Below are 21,222 nucleotides of genomic sequence, written 5' to 3' on the forward strand. Positions count from 1 at the left end.
GGTCAGGTGAATGGTCTGGTCTGGTGAGTGGTCTGCTCTGGTGAGGGGTCTGGTCTGGTGAATGGTTTGGTGAGGGGTCTGGTCTGGTGAATGGTCTGGTCTGGTGAGTGGTCAGTTGAATGGTCTGGTCTGGTGAGTGGTCTGCTCTGGTGAGGTGTCTGGTCTGGTGAATGGTCTGGTGAAACATCTGGTGAGGGGTCATGTCTGGTGAGGGGTCTGGTCTGGTGAGTGGTCTGGTCTGGTGAGTGGTCTGGTCTGGTGAGTGGTCTGCTCTGGTGAATGGTCTGGTCTGGTGAGTGGTCTGGTGAGTGGTCTGGTCTGGTGAAAGGTCTGGTCTGGTGAGTGGTCTGGTGAGGGGTCTTGTCTTGTGAGTGGCCAGGTGAGGGTTCTGGTCTGGGTCTGGTCAGGTGAGTGGTCTGGTCTGGTGAGTGGTCTGGTCTGGTGAGTGGTCTGGTGAGAAGTCGCTCTGGATAAGAGCGTCTGCTAAATGACTTAAATGTAAATGTAGTCTGGTCTGGTGAGGGGTCTGGTCTGGTGAGTGGTCTGGTCTGGTTAGTGGTCTGGTCTGGTGAATGATCTGGTCTGTTGAGTGGTCTGGTAAGTGGTCTGGTCTGGTGAATGGTCTGTTGAGCGGTCTTGTCTGGTGAGTGGTGTGGTCTGGTGAGTGGTGTGGTCTGGTGAGTGGTGTGATCTGGGGAATGGTCTGGTGAATGGTCTGGTCTGGTAATTGGTCTGGTATGGTGAGTTGTCTGGTCTGGTAAGTGGTCTATTCTGGTGAGGGGTCTGGTCTGGTAAGGGGTCTGGTCTGGTGAGGGGTCTGGTCTGGTGAGGGGTCTGGTCTGGTGAGGGGTCTGGTCTGGTGAGTGGTCTGGTCTGGTGAATGGTCTGGTCTGGTGATTGGTCTGCTCTGGTGAGGGGTCTGGTCTGGTGAATGGTCTGTTGAGTGGTCAGGTGAATGGTCTGGTCTGGTGAGTGGTCTGCTCTGGTGAGTCGTGTGGTCTGGTGAATGGTCTGGTGAGGGGTCTGGTCTGGTGAGGGGTCTGGTCTGGTGAGTGGTCTGGTCTGGTCTGGTGAGTGGTCTGGTGAATGGTCTGGTGAATGGTCTGGTCTGGTGAATGGTCTGGTGAATGGTCTTGTCTGGTGAGTGGTCTGGTGAGTGGTCTGGTCTGGTGAGTGGTCTGGTCTGGTGATGGGTCTGGTGAGTAGTCTGGTCTGGTGAGGGGTCTGGTCTGGTGAGTGGTCTGGTGAGTGGTCTGGTCAGGTGAGGGGTCTGGTCAGGTGAGGGGTCTGGTCTGGTGAATGGTCTTTTCTGATGAGTGGTCTGGTCTGGTGAATGGTCTGGTGAGGGGACTGGTCTGGTGAGTGGTCTGGTGAGGGGTCTTGTCTGGTGAGTGGTCTGGTCTGGTGATGGGTCTGGTCTGGTGAGTGGTCTGGTCTGGTGATGGGTCTGGTCTGGTGAGTGGTCTGGTCTGGTGAGGGGTCTGGTCTGGTGAATGGTCTGGTGAGGGGTCTGGTCTGGTGAGGGGTCTGGTGAGTAGTCTGGTCTGGTGAGTGGTCTGGTCTGGTGAGTGGTCTGGTCTGGTGAATGGTCTGGTGAGGGGTCTGTTCTGGTGAGGGGTCTGGTCTGGTGAGGGGTCTGGTCTGGTCTGGTGAGTGGTCTGGTCTGGTGAGTGGTCTGATGAGTGGTCTGCTCTGGTGAATGGTCTGGTCTGGTGAGTGGTCTGGTGAGTGGTCTGGTCTGGTGAATGGTCTGGTCTGGTGAGTGGTCTGGTGAATGGTCTGGTCTGGTGAATGGTCTGGTCTGATGAGTGGTCTGGTCTGGTGAATGGTCTGGTGAGGGGACTGGTCTGGTGAGTGGTCTGGTGAGGGGTCTTGTCTTGTGAGTGGTCAGGTGAGGGTTCTGGTCTGGTGAGTGGTCTGGTCTGGTGAGGGGTCTGGTGAGTAGTCTGGTCTGGTGAGGGGTCTGGTCTGGTGAGTGGTCTGGTGAGTGGTCTGGTCTGGTGAATGGTCTGGTGAGGGGTCTGGTCTGGTGAGGGGTCTTGTCTGGTGAGGGGACTGGTCTGGTGAGGGTCTTGTCTGGTGAGGGGTCTTGTCTGGTGAGTGGTCTGGTCTGGTGAGGGGTCTGGTCTGGTGAGGGGTCTTGTCTGGTGAGGGGACTGGTCTGGTGAGGGGTCTTGTCTGGTGAGGGGTCTTGTCTGGTGAGGGGTCTGGTCTGGTGAGGGGTCTTGTCTGGTGAGGGGTCTTGTCTGGTGAGTGGTCTGGTCTGGATAGGGGTCTGTTCAGGTGAGTGGTCTGGTCTGGTGATTGGTCTGGTCTGGTGAGGGGTCTGGTCTGGTGAGTGGTCTGGTGAGTGGTCTGGTCTGGTGAGTGGTCTGCTCTGGTGAGGTGTCTGGTCTGGTGAATGGTCTGGTGAATGGTCTGGTGAGGGGTCTGGTCTGGTGAGTGGTCAGGTGAATGGTCTGGTCTGGTGAGTGGTCTGCTCTGGTGAGGGGTCTGGTCTGGTGAATGGTTTGGTGTGGGGTCTGGTCTGGTGAGTGGTCTGGTCTGGTGATGGGTCTGGTCTGGTGAGTGGTCTGGTCTGGTGAGGAGTCTGGTGAGTAGTCTGGTCATGTGAGTGGTCTGGTGAGTGGTCTGGTCTGGTGAGGGGTCTGGTCAGGTGAGTGGTCTGGTCTGGTGAGTGGTCTGGTCTGGTGAGGGGTCTGGTCTTGTGAGGGGTCTTGTCTGGTGAGTGGTCTGGTCTGGTGAGGGGTCTGGTCTTGTGAGTGGTCTTGTCTGGTGAGGGGTCTGGTCTGGTGAGTGGTCTGGTCTGGATAGGGGTCTGGTCTGGCGAGGGGTCTGGTCAGGTGAATGGTCTGGTCAGGTGAGAGGTCTGGTCTGGTGAGGGGTCTGGTCTGGTGAGTGGTCTGGTGAATGGTTTGGTGAGGGGTCTGGTCTGGTGAATGGTCTGGTCTGGTGAGTGGTCAGTTGAATGGTCTGGTCTGGTGAGTGGTCTGCTCTGGTGAGGTGTCTGGTCTGGTGAATGGTCTGGTGAAACATCTGGTGAGGGGTCTGGTCTGGTGAGGGGTCTGGTCTGGTGAGTGGTCTGGTCTGGTGAGTGGTCTGGTCTGGTGAGTGGTCTGATGAGTGGTCTGCTCTGGTGAATGGTCTGGTCTGGTGAGTGGTCTGGTGAGTGGTCTGGTCTGGTGAAAGGTCTGGTCTGGTGAGTGGTCTGGTGAGGGTCTTGTCTTGTGAGTGGCCAGGTGAGGGTTCTGGTCTGGGTCTGGTCAGGTGAGTGGTCTGGTCTGGTGAGTGGTCTGGTCTGGTGAGTGGTCTGGTGAGAAGTCGCTCTGGATAAGAGCGTCTGCTAAATGACTTAAATGTAAATGTAGTCTGGTCTGGTGAGGGGTCTGGTCTGGTGAGTGGTCTGGTCTGGTTAGTGGTCTGGTCTGGTGAATGATCTGGTCTGTTGAGTGGTCTGGTAAGTGGTCTGGTCTGGTGAATGGTCTGTTGAGCGGTCTTGTCTGGTGAGTGGTGTGGTCTGGTGAGTGGTGTGGTCTGGTGAGTGGTGTGATCTGGGGAATGGTCTGGTGAATGGTCTGGTCTGGTGATTGGTCTGGTATGGTGAGTTGTCTGGTCTGGTAAGTGGTCTATTCTGGTGAGGGGTCTGGTCTGGTAAGGGGTCTGGTCTGGTGAGGGGTCTGGTCTGGTGAGGGGTCTGGTCTGGTGAGGGGTCTGGTCTGGTGAGTGGTCTGGTCTGGTGAATGGTCTGGTCTGGTGATTGGTCTGCTCTGGTGAGGGGTCTGGTCTGGTGAATGGTCTGTTGAGTGGTCAGGTGAATGGTCTGGTCTGGTGAGTGGTCTGCTCTGGTGAGTCGTCTGGTCTGGTGAATGGTCTGGTGAGGGGTCTGGTCTGGTCTGGTGAGTGGTCTGGTGAATGGTCTGGTCTGGTGAATGGTCTGGTGAATGGTCTGGTCTGGTGAGTTGTCTGGTAAATGGTCTGGTCTGGGGAGGGGTCTGGTCTGGTGAGGGGTCTGGTCTGGTGAGTGGTCTGGTCTGGTGAATGGTCTGGTCTGGTGATTGGTCTGCTCTGGTGAGGAGTCTGGTCTGGTGAGTGGTCAGGTGAATGGTCTGGTCCGGTGAGTGGTCTGCTCTGGTGAGGAGTCTGGTCTGGTGAATGGTCTGGTGAATGGTCTGGTCTGGTGAATGGTCTGGTCTGGTGAGTGGTCAGGTGAATGGTCTGGTCTGGTGAGTGGTCTGCTCTGGTGAGTGGTCTGGTCTGGTGAATGGTCTGGTGAATGGTCTGGTGAGGGGTCTGGTCTGGTGAGGGGTCTGGTCTGGTGAGTGGTCTGGTCTGGTGAGTGGTCTGGTGAATGGTCTGGTCTGGTGAGTGGTCTGGTAAATGGTCTGTGGCGAGTGGTCTGGTCTGGTGAGTGGTCTGGTCTGGTGAGTGGTCTGGTGAATGGTCTGGTCTGGTGAGTGGTCTGGTAAATGGTCTGGTCTGGCGAGTGGTCTGGTCTGGTGAATAGTCTGGTGAGGGTTCTGGTCTGGTGAGTGGTCTGGTCTGGTGAGTGGTCTGGTCTGGTGACGGTTCTTGTCTGGTGAGTGGTCTGGTCTGGTAAGTGTTCTGGTGAGTGGTCTGGTCTGGTGAATGGTCTGTTCTGGTGAATGGTCTGGTCTGGTGAATCTTCTGGTCTGATGAGTGGTCTGGTCTGGTGAATGGTCTGGTTCGGTGAGGGGTCTGGTCTGGTCTGGAAAGTGGTCTGTTCTGGTGAGGGGTCTGGTCTGGTGAGGGGTCTGGTCTGGTTAGGGGTCTGGTCTGGTTAGGGGTCTGGTCTGGTTAGGGGTCTGGTCTTGTGAGTTGTCTGGTCTGGCCTGGTGAGTTGTCTGGTGAGGGGTCTGGTGATTGGTCTGGTCTGGTTAGTGGTCTGGTGAGTGGTCTTGTCTGGTGAGTGGTGTGGTCTGGTGAATGGTCTGGTCTGTTGAATGGTCTGGTCTGGTATGGTGAGTGGTCTGGTCTGGAAAGTGGTCTGGTCTGGTGAGGTGTCTTGTGATTGGTATGGTCTGGTGAGTGGTCTGGTCTGGTGAGTGGTCTTGTTCGGTGAGGGGTCTGGTCTGGTCTGGTGAGGGGTCTGGTCTGGTTCCGTGAGTGGTCTTATGAGGTGTCTGGTCTGGCCTGGTGAGTTGTCTGGTGAGGGGTCTGGTGATTGGTCTGGTCTGGTTAGTGGTCTGGTGAGTGGTCTGGTCTGGTGAGAGGTCTGGTGAGTGGTCTGGTGAGGGGTCTGGCCTGGTGAGTGGTCTGGTGAGGGGTCTGGCCTGGTGAGTGGTCTGGTGAGGGGACTGGCCTGGTGAGTGGTCTGGTGAGGCGTCTGGTGAGGCGTCTGGTGAGGGGTCTGGTCTGGTCTGGTGAGGGATCTGGTCTGGTGAGGGATCTGGCCTGGTGAGGGGTCTGTTCTGGTGAGTGGTCTGGTCTGGTGAGGGATCTGGTCTGGTAAGTGGTCTGGTCTGGTCTGGTGAGTGGTCTGGTGAGGGGTCTGGTCTGGTTCCGTGAGTGGTCTTGTGAGGTGTCTGGTCTGGCCTGGTGAGTTGTCTGGTGAGGGGTCTGGTGATTGGTCTGGTCTGGTTAGTGTTCTGGTGAGTGGTCTTGTCTGGTGAGTGGTCTGGTGAGGGGTCTGGTGAGGGCTCTGGTCTGGTGAGAGGTCTGGTGAGTGGTCTGGTGAGGGGTCTGGCCTGGTGAGTGGTCTGGTGAGGGGTCTGGCCTGGTGAGTGGTCTGGTGAGGGGTCTGGCCTGGTGAGTGGTCTGGTGAGGGGTCTGGCCTGGCCTGGTGAGTGGTCTGGTGAGGCGTCTGGTGAGGCGTCTGGTGAGGGGTCTGGTCTGGTCTGGTCTGGTGAGGGGTCTGGTCTGGTGAGGGGTCTGGTCTGGTGAGGGGACTGGTCTGGTGAGTGTTCTGGTCTTTTGAGGGGTCTGGTGATGGGTTTGGTCTGATGAGTGGTCTGGTGATTTGATTTGATTTTATTAGGATCTGTTTTCGTCCCCATTTGGACTAATCTTTCAAGAGTCCTTAACAATTAAATACAATTTATAATACAAACACACTTTCACATATAACACACTATTACAAACATACATAATACACTAGCATAATGACCCAATAAATACTCAATCTAAAAAAATATTGATTCTTCATCTTCTATAGTCCCACAACTATTCTATATACTATATTTAAAATGTTTTTAAATAATGTTTAAACTCATATATTGAAAGGTTTCTAGTTTGCTCAGTTAATTTATTCTATTTCTTTATTGCTCTAAATCGAAATGTTCTTTTGCCCATTTCTTTTTTCTGTCTGGATAACGCATAGATGGTGAACAATCTATTCCTAGTATTTACGGAATGTCTGTCTCTTACCAACTGAATACCATTGTGAATAGAACTTGGCCGTTTTAAATTATGTATATTATAAAATAAGATAAGCATGTTTTTTTAAATTATCTTGTCGATTGATGACCAACCAAGAACACTGCGCATGACTGCAACAGAAGAACCATATCGCCACCTTAAAACAATCCTTGCTGCTTTATTCTGTGCATTCTGCAGCCTCCTAACTTCACTTGATGATGCATTTCCCCAGACCACCGAACAATAGTTCACTTGACTCTCAACCAATGCCTGTGTTATTTGCTGAAGGATTTTCCCTGGTAAATATTTAGCTATCCTTCTGATTATGCATGCTGATTTTTTTTTTTTACATAGATTAGTTATTTGAGACGACCATGATAAGCAGTTGTCTAGCTGCACTCCCAGTAGTTTGGTTTCTGCCACTTCTTCAATTTATACTCCTCCCATACTTAATTGTATCCCATGCTGTTTTGGCCTCTTCCTAGTTGAACAGACCAACATAACTTTGGTTTTCTTGGTGTTTAAAGCAAGTTTGTTTTGGCAAACCCATTTCCTGATCATCTCCAAATCTCCTTGCAAAGCTTGCTGTACCTGTTGAACCGATTGTCTTGCTGCATAAATTGTAGTATCATCTGCAAATATAGTAGCTTGAGTTTCAACCAAGGCATAGGGAAGGTCGTTGGTGTATATTAAGTAGAGAAGTGGCCCAAGGCAGCTGCCCTGCGGTATTCCACAGTTTAACACATGAGGGGAAGAAAATGAACCATTGATATAGGTGGACTGTTTTCTGTCAGTTAGATATGCATGTACCCAATTCAATGCTACCTCCTTAAAACCATAATGCATTAATTTTGTCAAAATAATTTCATGATCCACTAAATCAAATGCTGCACTGAAATCTAAAAATAGTACACCTACAAACCTGCCATTATCCATAGCATTGAGCCACTGGTGAGGGGTCTGGTCTGGTGAGGGGTCTGGTCAGGGGTCTGGTGAGGCGTCTGGTCTGGTGAGGGGTCTGGGGAGGGGTCTGGTCTGGTGAGTGGTCTGGTGAGTGGTCTGGTCTGGTGAGTGGTGTGGTGAGGGGTCTGGTCTGGTGAGTGGTCTGGTGAGGGGTCTGGTCTGGTGAGGGGTCTTGTCTGGTGAGGGGACTGGTCTGGTGAGGGGTCTTGTCTGGTGAGGGGTCTTGTCTGGTGAGTGGTCTGGTCTGGTGAGGGGTCTGGTCTGGTGAGGGGTCTTGTCTGGTGAGGGGACTGGTCTGGTGAGGGGTCTTGTCTGGTGAGGGGTCTTGTCTGGTGAGGGGTCTGGTCTGGTGAGGGGTCTTGTCTGGTGAGGGGTCTTGTCTGGTGAGTGGTCTGGTCTGGATAGGGGTCTGTTCAGGTGAGTGGTCTGGTCTGGTGATTGGTCTGGTCTGGTGAGGGGTCTGGTCTGGTGAGTGGTCTGGTGAGTGGTCTGGTCTGGTGAGTGGTCTGCTCTGGTGAGGTGTCTGGTCTGGTGAATGGTCTGGTGAATGGTCTGGTGAGGGGTCTGGTCTGGTGAGTGGTCAGGTGAATGGTCTGGTCTGGTGAGTGGTCTGCTCTGGTGAGGGGTCTGGTCTGGTGAATGGTTTGGTGTGGGGTCTGGTCTGGTGAGTGGTCTGGTCTGGTGATGGGTCTGGTCTGGTGAGTGGTCTGGTCTGGTGAGGAGTCTGGTGAGTAGTCTGGTCATGTGAGTGGTCTGGTGAGTGGTCTGGTCTGGTGAGGGGTCTGGTCAGGTGAGTGGTCTGGTCTGGTGAGTGGTCTGGTCTGGTGAGGGGTCTGGTCTTGTGAGGGGTCTTGTCTGGTGAGTGGTCTGGTCTGGTGAGGGGTCTGGTCTTGTGAGTGGTCTTGTCTGGTGAGGGGTCTGGTCTGGTGAGTGGTCTGGTCTGGATAGGGGTCTGGTCTGGCGAGGGGTCTGGTCAGGTGAATGGTCTGGTCAGGTGAGAGGTCTGGTCTGGTGAGGGGTCTGGTCTGGTGAGTGGTCTGGTCTGGTGAATGGTTTGGTGAGGGGTCTGGTCTGGTGAATGGTCTGGTCTGGTGAGTGGTCAGTTGAATGGTCTGGTCTGGTGAGTGGTCTGCTCTGGTGAGGTGTCTGGTCTGGTGAATGGTCTGGTGAAACATCTGGTGAGGGGTCTGGTCTGGTGAGGGGTCTGGTCTGGTGAGTGGTCTGGTCTGGTGAGTGGTCTGGTCTGGTGAGTGGTCTGATGAGTGGTCTGCTCTGGTGAATGGTCTGGTCTGGTGAGTGGTCTGGTGAGTGGTCTGGTCTGGTGAAAGGTCTGGTCTGGTGAGTGGTCTGGTGAGGGGTCTTGTCTTGTGAGTGGCCAGGTGAGGGTTCTGGTCTGGGTCTGGTCAGGTGAGTGGTCTGGTCTGGTGAGTGGTCTGGTCTGGTGAGTGGTCTGGTGAGAAGTCGCTCTGGATAAGAGCGTCTGCTAAATGACTTAAATGTAAATGTAGTCTGGTCTGGTGAGGGGTCTGGTCTGGTGAGTGGTCTGGTCTGGTTAGTGGTCTGGTCTGGTGAATGATCTGGTCTGTTGAGTGGTCTGGTAAGTGGTCTGGTCTGGTGAATGGTCTGTTGAGCGGTCTTGTCTGGTGAGTGGTGTGGTCTGGTGAGTGGTGTGGTCTGGTGAGTGGTGTGATCTGGGGAATGGTCTGGTGAATGGTCTGGTCTGGTGATTGGTCTGGTATGGTGAGTGGTCTATTCTGGTGAGGGGTCTGGTCTGGTAAGGGGTCTGGTCTGGTAAGGGGTCTGGTCTGGTGAGGGGTCTGGTCTGGTGAGTGGTCTGGTCTGGTGAATGGTCTGGTCTGGTGATTGGTCTGCTCTGGTGAGGGGTCTGGTCTGGTGAATGGTCTGTTGAGTGGTCAGGTGAATGGTCTGGTCTGGTGAGTGGTCTGCTCTGGTGAGTCGTCTGGTCTGGTGAATGGTCTGGTGAGGGGTCTGGTCTGGTCTGGTGAGTGGTCTGGTGAATGGTCTGGTCTGGTGAATGGTCTGGTGAATGGTCTGGTCTGGTGAGTTGTCTGGTAAATGGTCTGGTCTGGGGAGGGGTCTGGTCTGGTGAGGGGTCTGGTCTGGTGAGTGGTCTGGTCTGGTGAATGGTCTGGTCTGGTGATTGGTCTGCTCTGGTGAGGAGTCTGGTCTGGTGAGTGGTCAGGTGAATGGTCTGGTCCGGTGAGTGGTCTGCTCTGGTGAGGAGTCTGGTCTGGTGAATGGTCTGGTGAGGGGTCTGGTCTGGTGAATGGTCTGGTCTGGTGAGTGGTCAGGTGAATGGTCTGGTCTGGTGAGTGGTCTGCTCTGGTGAGTGGTCTGGTCTGGTGAATGGTCTGGTGAATGGTCTGGTGAGGGGTCTGGTCTGGTGAGGGGTCTGGTCTGGTGAGTGGTCTGGTCTGGTGAGTGGTCTGGTGAATGGTCTGGTCTGGTGAGTGGTCTGGTAAATGGTCTGTGGCGAGTGGTCTGGTCTGGTGAGTGGTCTGGTCTGGTGAGTGGTCTGGTGAATGGTCTGGTCTGGTGAGTGGTCTGGTAAATGGTCTGGTCTGGCGAGTGGTCTGGTCTGGTGAATAGTCTGGTGAGGGTTCTGGTCTGGTGAGTGGTCTGGTCTGGTGAGTGGTCTGGTCTGGTGACGGTTCTTGTCTGGTGAGTGGTCTGGTCTGGTAAGTGTTCTGGTGAGTGGTCTGGTCTGGTGAATGGTCTGTTCTGGTGAATGGTCTGGTCTGGTGAATCTTCTGGTCTGATGAGTGGTCTGGTCTGGTGAATGGTCTGGTTCGGTGAGGGGTCTGGTCTGGTCTGGAAAGTGGTCTGTTCTGGTGAGGGGTCTGGTGAGGGGTCTGGTCTGGTGAGGGGTCTGGTCTGGTGAGGGGTCTGGTCTGGTTAGGGGTCTGGTCTGGTTAGGGGTCTGGTCTGGTTAGGGGTCTGGTCTTGTGAGTTGTCTGGTCTGGCCTGGTGAGTTGTCTGGTGAGGGGTCTGGTGATTGGTCTGGTCTGGTTAGTGGTCTGGTGAGTGGTCTTGTCTGGTGAGTGGTGTGGTCTGGTGAATGGTCTGGTCTGTTGAATGGTCTGGTCTGGTATGGTGAGTGGTCTGGTCTGGAAAGTGGTCTGGTCTGGTGAGGTGTCTTGTGATTGGTATGGTCTGGTGAGTGGTCTGGTCTGGTGAGTGGTCTTGTTCGGTGAGGGGTCTGGTCTGGTCTGGTGAGGGGTCTGGTCTGGTTCCGTGAGTGGTCTTATGAGGTGTCTGGTCTGGCCTGGTGAGTTGTCTGGTGAGGGGTCTGGTGATTGGTCTGGTCTGGTTAGTGGTCTGGTGAGTGGTCTGGTCTGGTGAGAGGTCTGGTGAGTGGTCTGGTGAGGGGTCTGGCCTGGTGAGTGGTCTGGTGAGGGGTCTGGCCTGGTGAGTGGTCTGGTGAGGGGACTGGCCTGGTGAGTGGTCTGGTGAGGCGTCTGGTGAGGCGTCTGGTGAGGGGTCTGGTCTGGTCTGGTGAGGGATCTGGTCTGGTGAGGGATCTGGCCTGGTGAGGGGTCTGTTCTGGTGAGTGGTCTGGTCTGGTGAGGGATCTGGTCTGGTAAGTGGTCTGGTCTGGTCTGGTGAGTGGTCTGGTGAGGGGTCTGGTCTGGTTCCGTGAGTGGTCTTGTGAGGTGTCTGGTCTGGCCTGGTGAGTTGTCTGGTGAGGGGTCTGGTGATTGGTCTGGTCTGGTTAGTGTTCTGGTGAGTGGTCTTGTCTGGTGAGTGGTCTGGTGAGGGGTCTGGTGAGGGCTCTGGTCTGGTGAGAGGTCTGGTGAGTGGTCTGGTGAGGGGTCTGGCCTGGTGAGTGGTCTGGTGAGGGGTCTGGCCTGGTGAGTGGTCTGGTGAGGGGTCTGGCCTGGTGAGTGGTCTGGTGAGGGGTCTGGCCTGGCCTGGTGAGTGGTCTGGTGAGGCGTCTGGTGAGGCGTCTGGTGAGGGGTCTGGTCTGGTCTGGTCTGGTGAGGGGTCTGGTCTGGTGAGGGGTCTGGTCTGGTGAGGGGACTGGTCTGGTGAGTGTTCTGGTCTTTTGAGGGGTCTGGTGATGGGTTTGGTCTGATGAGTGGTCTGGTGATTTGATTTGATTTTATTAGGATCTGTTTTCGTCCCCATTTGGACTAATCTTTCAAGAGTCCTTAACAATTAAATACAATTTATAATACAAACACACTTTCACATATAACACACTATTACAAACATACATAATACACTAGCATAATGACCCAATAAATACTCAATCTAAAAAAATATTGATTCTTCATCTTCTATAGTCCCACAACTATTCTATATACTATATTTAAAATGTTTTTAAATAATGTTTAAACTCATATATTGAAAGGTTTCTAGTTTGCTCAGTTAATTTATTCTATTTCTTTATTGCTCTAAATCGAAATGTTCTTTTGCCCATTTCTTTTTTCTGTCTGGATAACGCATAGATGGTGAACAATCTATTCCTAGTATTTACGGAATGTCTGTCTCTTACCAACTGAATACCATTGTGAATAGAACTTGGCCGTTTTAAATTATGTATATTATAAAATAAGATAAGCATGTTTTTTTAAATTATCTTGTCGATTGATGACCAACCAAGAACACTGCGCATGACTGCAACAGAAGAACCATATCGCCACCTTAAAACAATCCTTGCTGCTTTATTCTGTGCATTCTGCAGCCTCCTAACTTCACTTGATGATGCATTTCCCCAGACCACCGAACAATAGTTCACTTGACTCTCAACCAATGCCTGTGTTATTTGCTGAAGGATTTTCCCTGGTAAATATTTAGCTATCCTTCTGATTATGCATGCTGATTTTTTTTTTTTACATAGATTAGTTATTTGAGACGACCATGATAAGCAGTTGTCTAGCTGCACTCCCAGTAGTTTGGTTTCTGCCACTTCTTCAATTTATACTCCTCCCATACTTAATTGTATCCCATGCTGTTTTGGCCTCTTCCTAGTTGAACAGACCAACATAACTTTGGTTTTCTTGGTGTTTAAAGCAAGTTTGTTTTGGCAAACCCATTTCCTGATCATCTCCAAATCTCCTTGCAAAGCTTGCTGTACCTGTTGAACCGATTGTCTTGCTGCATAAATTGTAGTATCATCTGCAAATATAGTAGCTTGAGTTTCAACCAAGGCATAGGGAAGGTCGTTGGTGTATATTAAGTAGAGAAGTGGCCCAAGGCAGCTGCCCTGCGGTATTCCACAGTTTAACACATGAGGGGAAGAAAATGAACCATTGATATAGGTGGACTGTTTTCTGTCAGTTAGATATGCATGTACCCAATTCAATGCTACCTCCTTAAAACCATAATGCATTAATTTTGTCAAAATAATTTCATGATCCACTAAATCAAATGCTGCACTGAAATCTAAAAATAGTACACCTACAAACCTGCCATTATCCATAGCATTGAGCCACTGGTGAGGGGTCTGGTCTGGTGAGGGGTCTGGTCAGGGGTCTGGTGAGGCGTCTGGTCTGGTGAGGGGTCTGGGGAGGGGTCTGGTCTGGTGAGTGGTCTGGTGAGTGGTCTGGTCTGGTGAGTGGTGTGGTGAGGGGTCTGGTCTGGTGAGGGGTCTGGTGAGGGGTCTGGTGAGGGGTCTGGTCTGGTGAGGGATCTGGTCTGGTGGGGGGTCTGGTCTGGTGAGGGGTCTGGTCTGGTGAGGGGTTTGGTCTGGTGAGGGGTCTGGTGAGGGGTCTGGTGAGGGGTCTGGTCTGGTGAGTGGTCTGGTAAGGGGTCAAATCAAATCAAATTTTATTTGTCACATACACATGGTTAGCATATGTTTATGCGAGTGTAGCAAAATGCTTGTGCTTCCAGTTCCGACAATGCAGTAATAACCAACAAGTAATCTAACTAACAATTCCGAAACGAATATCTTATACACAGTGTAAGGGGATAAAGAATATGTACATAAAGATATGAATGAGTGATGGTGCAGAGCAGCATAGGCAAGATACAGTAGATGGTATCGAGTACAGTATATACATATGAGATGAGTATGTAAACAAAGTGGCATAGTTAAAGTGGCTAGTGATACATGTATTACATAAGGATGCAGTAGATGATAGAGTACAGTATATATGTATACATATGAGATTAATAATGTAGGGTATGTAAACATTATATTAGGTAGCATTGTTTAAAGTGGCTAGTGATATATTTTACATCCTTTCCCATCAATTCCCATTATTGAAGTGGCTGGAGTTGAGTCAGTGTGTTGGCAGCAGCCACTCAATGTTAGTGGTTGCTGTTTAACAGTCTGATGGCCTTGAGATAGAAGCTGTTTTTCAGTCTCTCGGTCCCAGCTTTGATGCACCTGTACTGACCTCGCCTTCTGGATGATAGCGGGGTGAACAGGCAGTGGCTCGGGTGGGTGTTGTCCTTAATGATCTTTATGGCCTTCCTGTAACATCGGGTGGTGTAGGTGTCCTGGAGGGCGGGTAGTTTGCCCCCGGTGATACGTTGTGCAGACCTCACTACCCTCTGGAGAGCCTTACGGTTGTGGGCGGAGCAGTTGCCGTACCAGACGTTGATACAACCCAACAGGAAGCTCTCGATTGTGCATCTGTAGACGTTTGTGAGTGTTTTTGGTGACAAGCCGAATTTCTTCAGCCTCCTGAGGTTGAAGAGGCGCTGCTGCGCCTTCTACACGATGCTGTCTGTGTGAGTGGACCAATTTAGTTTGTCTGTGATGTGTATGCCGAGGAACTTAAAACTTACTACCCTCTCCACTACTATTCCATCGATGTGGATAGGGGGGTGTTCCCTCTGCTGTTTCCTGAAGTCCACAATCATCTCCTTAGTTTTGTTGATGTTGAGTGTGAGGTTATTGTCCTGACACCACACTCCGAGGGCCCTCACCTCCTCCCTGTAGGCCGTCTCGTCGTTGTTGGTAATCAAGCCTACCACTGTTGTGTCGTCCGCAAACTTGATGATTGAGTTGGAGGCGTGCGTTGCCGCGCAGTCGTGGGTGAACAGGGAGTACAGGAGAGGGCTCATAACGCACCCTTGTGGGGCCCCAGTGTTGAGGATCAGCGGGGTGGAGATGTTGTTGCCTACCCTCAAGCAAATTGTAGTGGGTCTAGGGTGTCAGGTAGGGTGGAGGTGATATGGTCCTTGACTAGTCTCTCAAAGCACTTCATGATGACGGAAGTGAGTGCTACGGGGCGGTAGTTGTTTAGCTCAGTTACCTTAGCTTTCTTGGGAACAGGAACAATGGTGGCCCTCTTGAAGCGTGTGGGAACAGCAGACTGGTATAGGGATTGATTGAATATGTCCGTAAACACACCAGCCAGCTGGTCTGCACACGCTCTGAGGGTGCGGCTGGGGATGCCGTCTGGGCCTGCAGCCTTGCGAGGGTTAACATGTTTAAATGTTTTTCTCACCTCGGCTGCAGTGAAGGAGAGACCGCATGTTTCCGTTGCAGGCCGTGTCAGTGGCACTGTATTGTCCTCAAAGCGGGCAAAAAAGTTATATAGTCTGCCTGGGAGCAAGACATCCTGGTCCATGACTGGGCTGGATTTCTTCTTGTAGTCCGTGATTGACTGTAGACCCTGCCACATACCTCTTGTGTCTGAGCCGTTGAATTGAGATTCTACTTTGTCTCTGTACTGACGCTTAGCTTGTTTGATAGCCTTACGAAGGGAATAGTTGCACTGTTTGTATTCGGTCATGTTACCAGTCACCTTGCTCTGATTAAAAACAGTGGTTCGCGCTTTCAGTTTCACGCGAATGCTGCCATCAATCCACGGTTTCTGGTTAGGGAATGTTTTAATCGTTGCTATGGGAACGACATCTTCAACGCACGTTCTAATTAACTCGCACACCGAATCAGCGTATTTGTCAATGTTGTTGCCTGACGCAATACGAAACATGTCCCAGTCCACGTGATGGAAGCAGTCTTGGAGTGTGGAATCAGCTTGGTCGGACCAGCGTTGGACAGACCTCAGCGTGGGAGCTTCTTGTTTTAGTTTTTGTCTGTCGGCAGGGATCAGCAAAATGGAGTCGTGGTCAGCTTTTCCCAAAGGGGGGCGGGGCAGGGCCTTATATGCGTCGCGGAAGTTAGAATAACAGTGATCCAAGGTTTTGCCAGCCCTGGTGGCGCAATTGATATGCTGATACATTTTAGGGAGTCTTGTTTTCAGATTAGCCTTGTTAAAATCCCCAGCAACAATGAATGCAGCCTCAGGATGTGTGGATTCCAGTTTGCAAAGAGTCAAATAAAGTTCGTTCAGAGCCATCGATGTCTGCTTGGGGGGGAATATATACGGCTGTGATTATAATCGAAGAGAATTCTCTTGGTAGATAATGCGGTCTACTTTTGATTGTGAGGAATTCTAAATCAGGTGAACAGAAGGATTTGAGTTCCTGTATGTTTCTGTGATCACACCACGTCTCGTTAGCCATAAGGCATACGCCCCCACCACTCTTCTTACCAGAAAGGTGTTTGTTTATGTCGGCGCGATGTGTGGAGAAACCCGCTGGCTGCACCGCATCCGAGAGTGTCTCTCCAGTGAGCTATGTTTCCGTGAAGCAAAGAACGTTACAGTCTCTGATGTCCCTCTGGAATGCTACCCTTGCTCGGATTTCATCAACCTTGTTGTCAAGAGACTGGACATTGGCGAGAAGAATGATAGGAAGTGGGGCACGATGTGCCCGTCTCCGTAGTCTGACCAGAAGACCGCCTCGTTTCCCTCTTTTACGAAGTCGTTTTTTTGGGTCGCCGGCTGGGATCCATTCCGTTGTCCTGGGTGAAAGGCAGAACACAGGATCCGCTTTGCGAAAGTCATATTCTTGGTCGTACTGATGGTGAGTTGACGCTGCTCTTATATTCAGTAGTTCTTCTCGACTGTATGTAATGAAACCTAAGATGACCTGGGGTACTAATGTAAGAAATAACACGTAAAAAAAAAAAAAACTGCATAGTTTCCTAGGAACGCAAAGCGAGGCGGCCATCTCTGTCGGCGCCGGAAGTAAAGAGGGTCTGGTCTCTTTACTTCCGGCGTGAGGGGTCTGGTCTGGTGAGGGTCTTCATAGAGCTCAACTCTTTTATTTTTCTGTCTTCTACCACCTGGAACTGCCTCTGTTCTCTGGACCTTCTCCCTAACACTAGTTGTCCCCGCTATGTATCTTGTATGTATTCTTGTATTTGAATGCATCTGTCTTTCCATCTTTGTGTGTCTGTGTTTTGTCTTGACCTCTGTCTTGTTGGGACAATGTGGTGTCCTGCCTCTTCCAGGCCTTCTGAGGTTCTTCACTTTAGTGTGATGCTACTACCTGTTATACACTGATTAGTGACTTCATCAGTAGTGACTTCAGTAGTGACTTCAGTAGTGCTACTGTGGTCTAAGAGTAGTGCGTGAATTGCATATCTTTGTGTGAGTGTGTGTTGTGTGTGTGTGTGTGTGTGCCTGTCTGAACTCTGCACTATCCCAGTGAACAAGAACATTACAGAGATATATGAACAGTGCCCATGCTTGTTTGAGTGACATTTATTTTAATGGATCTTCATCTGTCCCTTACTCCCTGTTCAACGTGAAAGGAAATACTGTGAGTTTAACTGGCATAGCTGTGTGTGCATGTGTGTCTGTGTTACCATTAATTATTGATAGCAGAAGCTTGCAGATTGCGCATGTGCTAGCTGAAAGTGTTGCTAAGCGAATGCTTTAGCATGTTAGAGAAAGACAGAGGAGAGCGGGAGGGAGCGAGAGAGAGACAAAACACACAGAGATTGAGAAACCGAGAGACGAGCGAGTGAGATACACCTGTAGCGTCTCCTACGTTTAGCTCTGTTAGCAATAGCACCTTCAGCAATCTTCTCTTCCTCAACTAACGAGGGAGAAAGACCGAGAGACGAGGAGGGAGACAGACCGAGAGACGAGGAGGGAGACAGACTGAAAGAAGAGGAGGAGGACAGGGAGAGAAGGAGTGAAGAGGAGCAGGAGGACAGGGAGAGAAGGAGCGAAGAGGAGCAGGAGGACAGGGAGAGAAGGAGCAAAGAGGAGGACAGGGAGAGAAGGAGCGAAGAGGAGGAGGAGGACAGGGAGAGAAGGAGCGAAGAGGAGGACAGGGAGAGAAGGAGCGAAGAGGAGGACAGGGAGAGAAAGAGCGAAGAGGAGGAGGAGGACAGGGAGAGAAGGAGCGAAGAGGAGCAGGAGGACAGGGAGAGAAGGAGCGAAGAGGAGGAGGAGGACAGGGAGAGAAGGAGCGAACAAGAGCACTTGATAGAGAGGAAGCTTACTGACGAGTGAGAGATTATCACAGAAATAACAGATGAAGAGAAAAATGGAGAGAAGGTGTGAGACATAGAATGAGAGGAGAAAGAATGGACAGACCGAGACAGATATACTCTGCCAGTGGTGTATGTGGTAAGATGATGAGTCGTCAAGCTTACTTCTACCGGGTCCCTCCTCAGGAGCTGCACAGGAGGAGCCAGCAGGACCCCACCAAGACTAAGGCCCTGCAGACTGTCATTGATATGAAGGTAAGTCTTACTTGTTGATAGGCCCACATTTAAGTCAGACGGCAACAGTAGTTCATCTAATGATCTGGTATCAGTTTCATAGTGAAACAGAGTGAAATATTGATAGCCTGTAAGGTGAGCACAGTTGATTATCTCACTGAATTCAGGAAAGATCACGTTACAAAAGAGCATACACATTGTTACAACACACACACACACACACACACACACACACACACACACACACACACACACACACACACACACACACACACACACACACACACACACACACACACACACACACACACACACACACACACACACACACACACACACACACACACACACACCAGTTTAAGAGTGATTGTGTGTTGACTAGGGTCTATATGGGTCCGTGTCCAGGGAAAGACATATTGGCCCATCCAGAGTAGAGCACTTATTCAATTTGTTTCAAATGTCACATATGGAAGCTTTCACTCTCATCTCAGGCCTTTGAAGTCAGTAGGAGCTGTGAAAAATGCAGTTGACTCCACATGCAAGCACACACACACACACACACACACACACACACACACACACACACACACACACACACACACACACACACACACACACACACACACACACACACACACACACACACACACACACACACACACACACACACACACACACACACACACACACACACACACACTTTGTGTTAATTCAGCACATGCCTCTACCAAGTGTGGTTTATTGCTAAACCACAGTTATTTTTCACACATTTTACCATTTGTCCTCCCACTTAAAGATCGCACATTTTAGGAGGAGGAAGTGGCTTTAGTTCTTCATTGCTGAGGGAATAGTAGAGGGAAACAATCAAATAAACATTGATATAAGCAGAAGAACCAGTCAGATTAGAGTCAGATGTTTTCTATGGTGATGGTTAGAGGTTGGTACACAGAGTGTGTGTAAGGTTCTGTGTGTAAGGTTCTGTGTGTTATGTTCTGTGTGTAAGGTTCTGTGTGTAAGGTTCTGTGTGTAAGGTTCTGTGTGTTATGTTCTGTGTGTAAGGTTCTGTGTGTTATGTTCTGTATATTATGTTCTGTGTGTAAGGTTCTGTGTGTTATGTTCTGTGTGTAAGGTTCTGTGTGTTATGTTCTGTGTGTAAGGTTCTGTGTGTAAGGTTCTGTGTGTAAGGTTCTGTGTGTAAAGTTCTGTGTGTAAGGTTCTGTGTGTAAGGTTCTGTGTGTAAGGTTCTGTGTGTTCGTCATGCGAGCAAGTATTGTGACTTCTGAGTGAATGAAACGTGTGCAATGTTGTAATTAGTGTTTTATTTTGTTGTTTGTGGCAATGTGTGTGTTATGTTGTTGGTGCTGAGACGTGTGTTGTGTTGTAATGAGATGTGTCTGAGATGTGTGTATTTGTGTTGTGTGATTTCAGACCACAGCACCTCCTTTCTGTTTTGATCCTGATGTTATCTGGCAGGTACAGTAGTAGTAACAGTGGTTGTTCCTCACCCCTCGTCTAATCTTCTCAATTTTCCTCCCATGGCAATCCTCCATACATGACACACCTCTACAGTGTGTAATACAGTCTTTATCAATCCTCAATACATGACACACCTCTACAGTGTGTAATACAGTCTTTATCAATCCTCAATACATGACACACCTCTACAGTCTGTAATAGTCTTTATCAATCCTCCATACATGACACACCTCTACAGTGTGTAATACAGTCTTTATCAATCCTCAATACATGACACACCTCTACAGTCTGTAATACAGTCTTTATCAATTCTCAATACATGACACACCTCTACAGTGTGTAATACAGTCTTTATCAATCCTCAATACATGACACACCTCTACAGTCTGTAATAGTCTTTATCAATCCTCCATACATGACACACCTCTACAGTGTGTAATACAGTCTTTATCAATCCTCAATACATGACACACCTCTACAGTGTGTAATACAGTCTTTATCAATCCTCAATACATGACACACCTCTACAGTCTGTAATACAGTCTTTATCAATCCTCAATACATGACACACCTCTACAGTGTGTAATACAGTCTTTATCAATCCTCAATACATGACACACCTCTACAGTGTGTAATACAGTCTTTATCAATCCTCAATACATGACACACCTCTACAGTGTGTAATACAGTCTTTATCAATCCTCAATACATGACACACCTCTACAGTGTGTAATACAGTCTTTATCAATCCTCATTACATGACACACCTCTACAGTCTGTAATACAGTCTTTATCAATCCTCAATACATGACACACCTCTACAGTGTGTAATACAGTCTTTATCCATCCTCAATACATGACACACCCCTACAGTGTGTAATACAGTCTTTATCAATCCTCCATACATGAAACACCTCTACATTGTGTAATACAGTCTTTATCAATCCTCCATACATGACACACCCCTACAGTGTGTAATACAGTCTTTATCAATCCTCAATACATGACACACCCCTACAGTCTGTAATACAGTCTTTATCAATCCTCAATACATGACACACCCCTACAGTGTGTAATACAGTCTTTATCAATCCTCAATACATGACACACCTCTACAGTGTGTAATACAGTCTTTATCAATCCTCAATACATGACACACCTCTACAGTGTGTAATACAGTCTTTATCAATCCTCAATACATGACACACCTCTACAGTGTGTAATACAGTCTTTATCAATCCTCAATACATGACACACCTCTACAGTGTGTAATACAGTCTTTATCAATCCTCAATACATGACACACCTCTACAGTGTGTAATACAGTCTTTATCAATCCTCAATACATGACACACCTCTATAGTCTGTAATACAGTCTTTATCATCCTCAATACATGACACACCCCTACAGTCTGTAATACAGTCTTTATCAATCCTCAATGTGTATTGTCTCTACTGCATGCTGTGATTTGTACCTGTCTGTCCGTCACTATTCTCTTCCTGCACGTTGGTTTCTAACCCCAGACAGTTGGAGTGAAACATGATGAGATTCTGCATCCCAAAATGAACTGAACATGGGGTAGAAATCATAATTAATGTGTTGGAAATGACCTTTACAATCACGTTTTGCCAAAGGTGGAACTTTCTTTGTGTTGAGATATGACCCACTATTTTCTGTATAGGTTATTTTCACTTCCTTGGTTTCTTTGTGTGTAATCTCTTGTGTGGCTTCTGTACATGGTGTGTTTTGTCAGATTTGAGAGGAACACATGAGATGATGCACGTTGCTGCTGCTGTGTTGCTGCTCTGGATTCGTCTGCTTTGTGTGTCTTTCTCTGCATGTGTATTCATATAGCTACTGTAACACACAGACTGTAACACAAAGACTAGCTTGAGGCAAGGGG

General features: G+C 49.7%; 1 protein-coding gene across 1 annotated transcript in view; it reads left to right on the plus strand.

The window, feature by feature from the left end:
- LOC135527848 (ERC protein 2) overlaps positions 1 to 21,222 on the plus strand; it is a 454,194-nt gene that overhangs the window by 89,389 nt on the left and 343,583 nt on the right. The window contains exon 4 of the mRNA XM_064956457.1: positions 17,795 to 17,863. Within this exon, the coding sequence (XP_064812529.1) occupies positions 17,795 to 17,863 (69 nt within the window). The remainder of the gene's footprint in view (positions 1 to 17,794; positions 17,864 to 21,222) is intronic.

Source organism: Oncorhynchus masou, chromosome 33 (genome assembly GCF_036934945.1).
Source record: "Oncorhynchus masou masou isolate Uvic2021 chromosome 33, UVic_Omas_1.1, whole genome shotgun sequence".
NCBI classification, from domain to species: domain Eukaryota; kingdom Metazoa; phylum Chordata; class Actinopteri; order Salmoniformes; family Salmonidae; genus Oncorhynchus; species Oncorhynchus masou.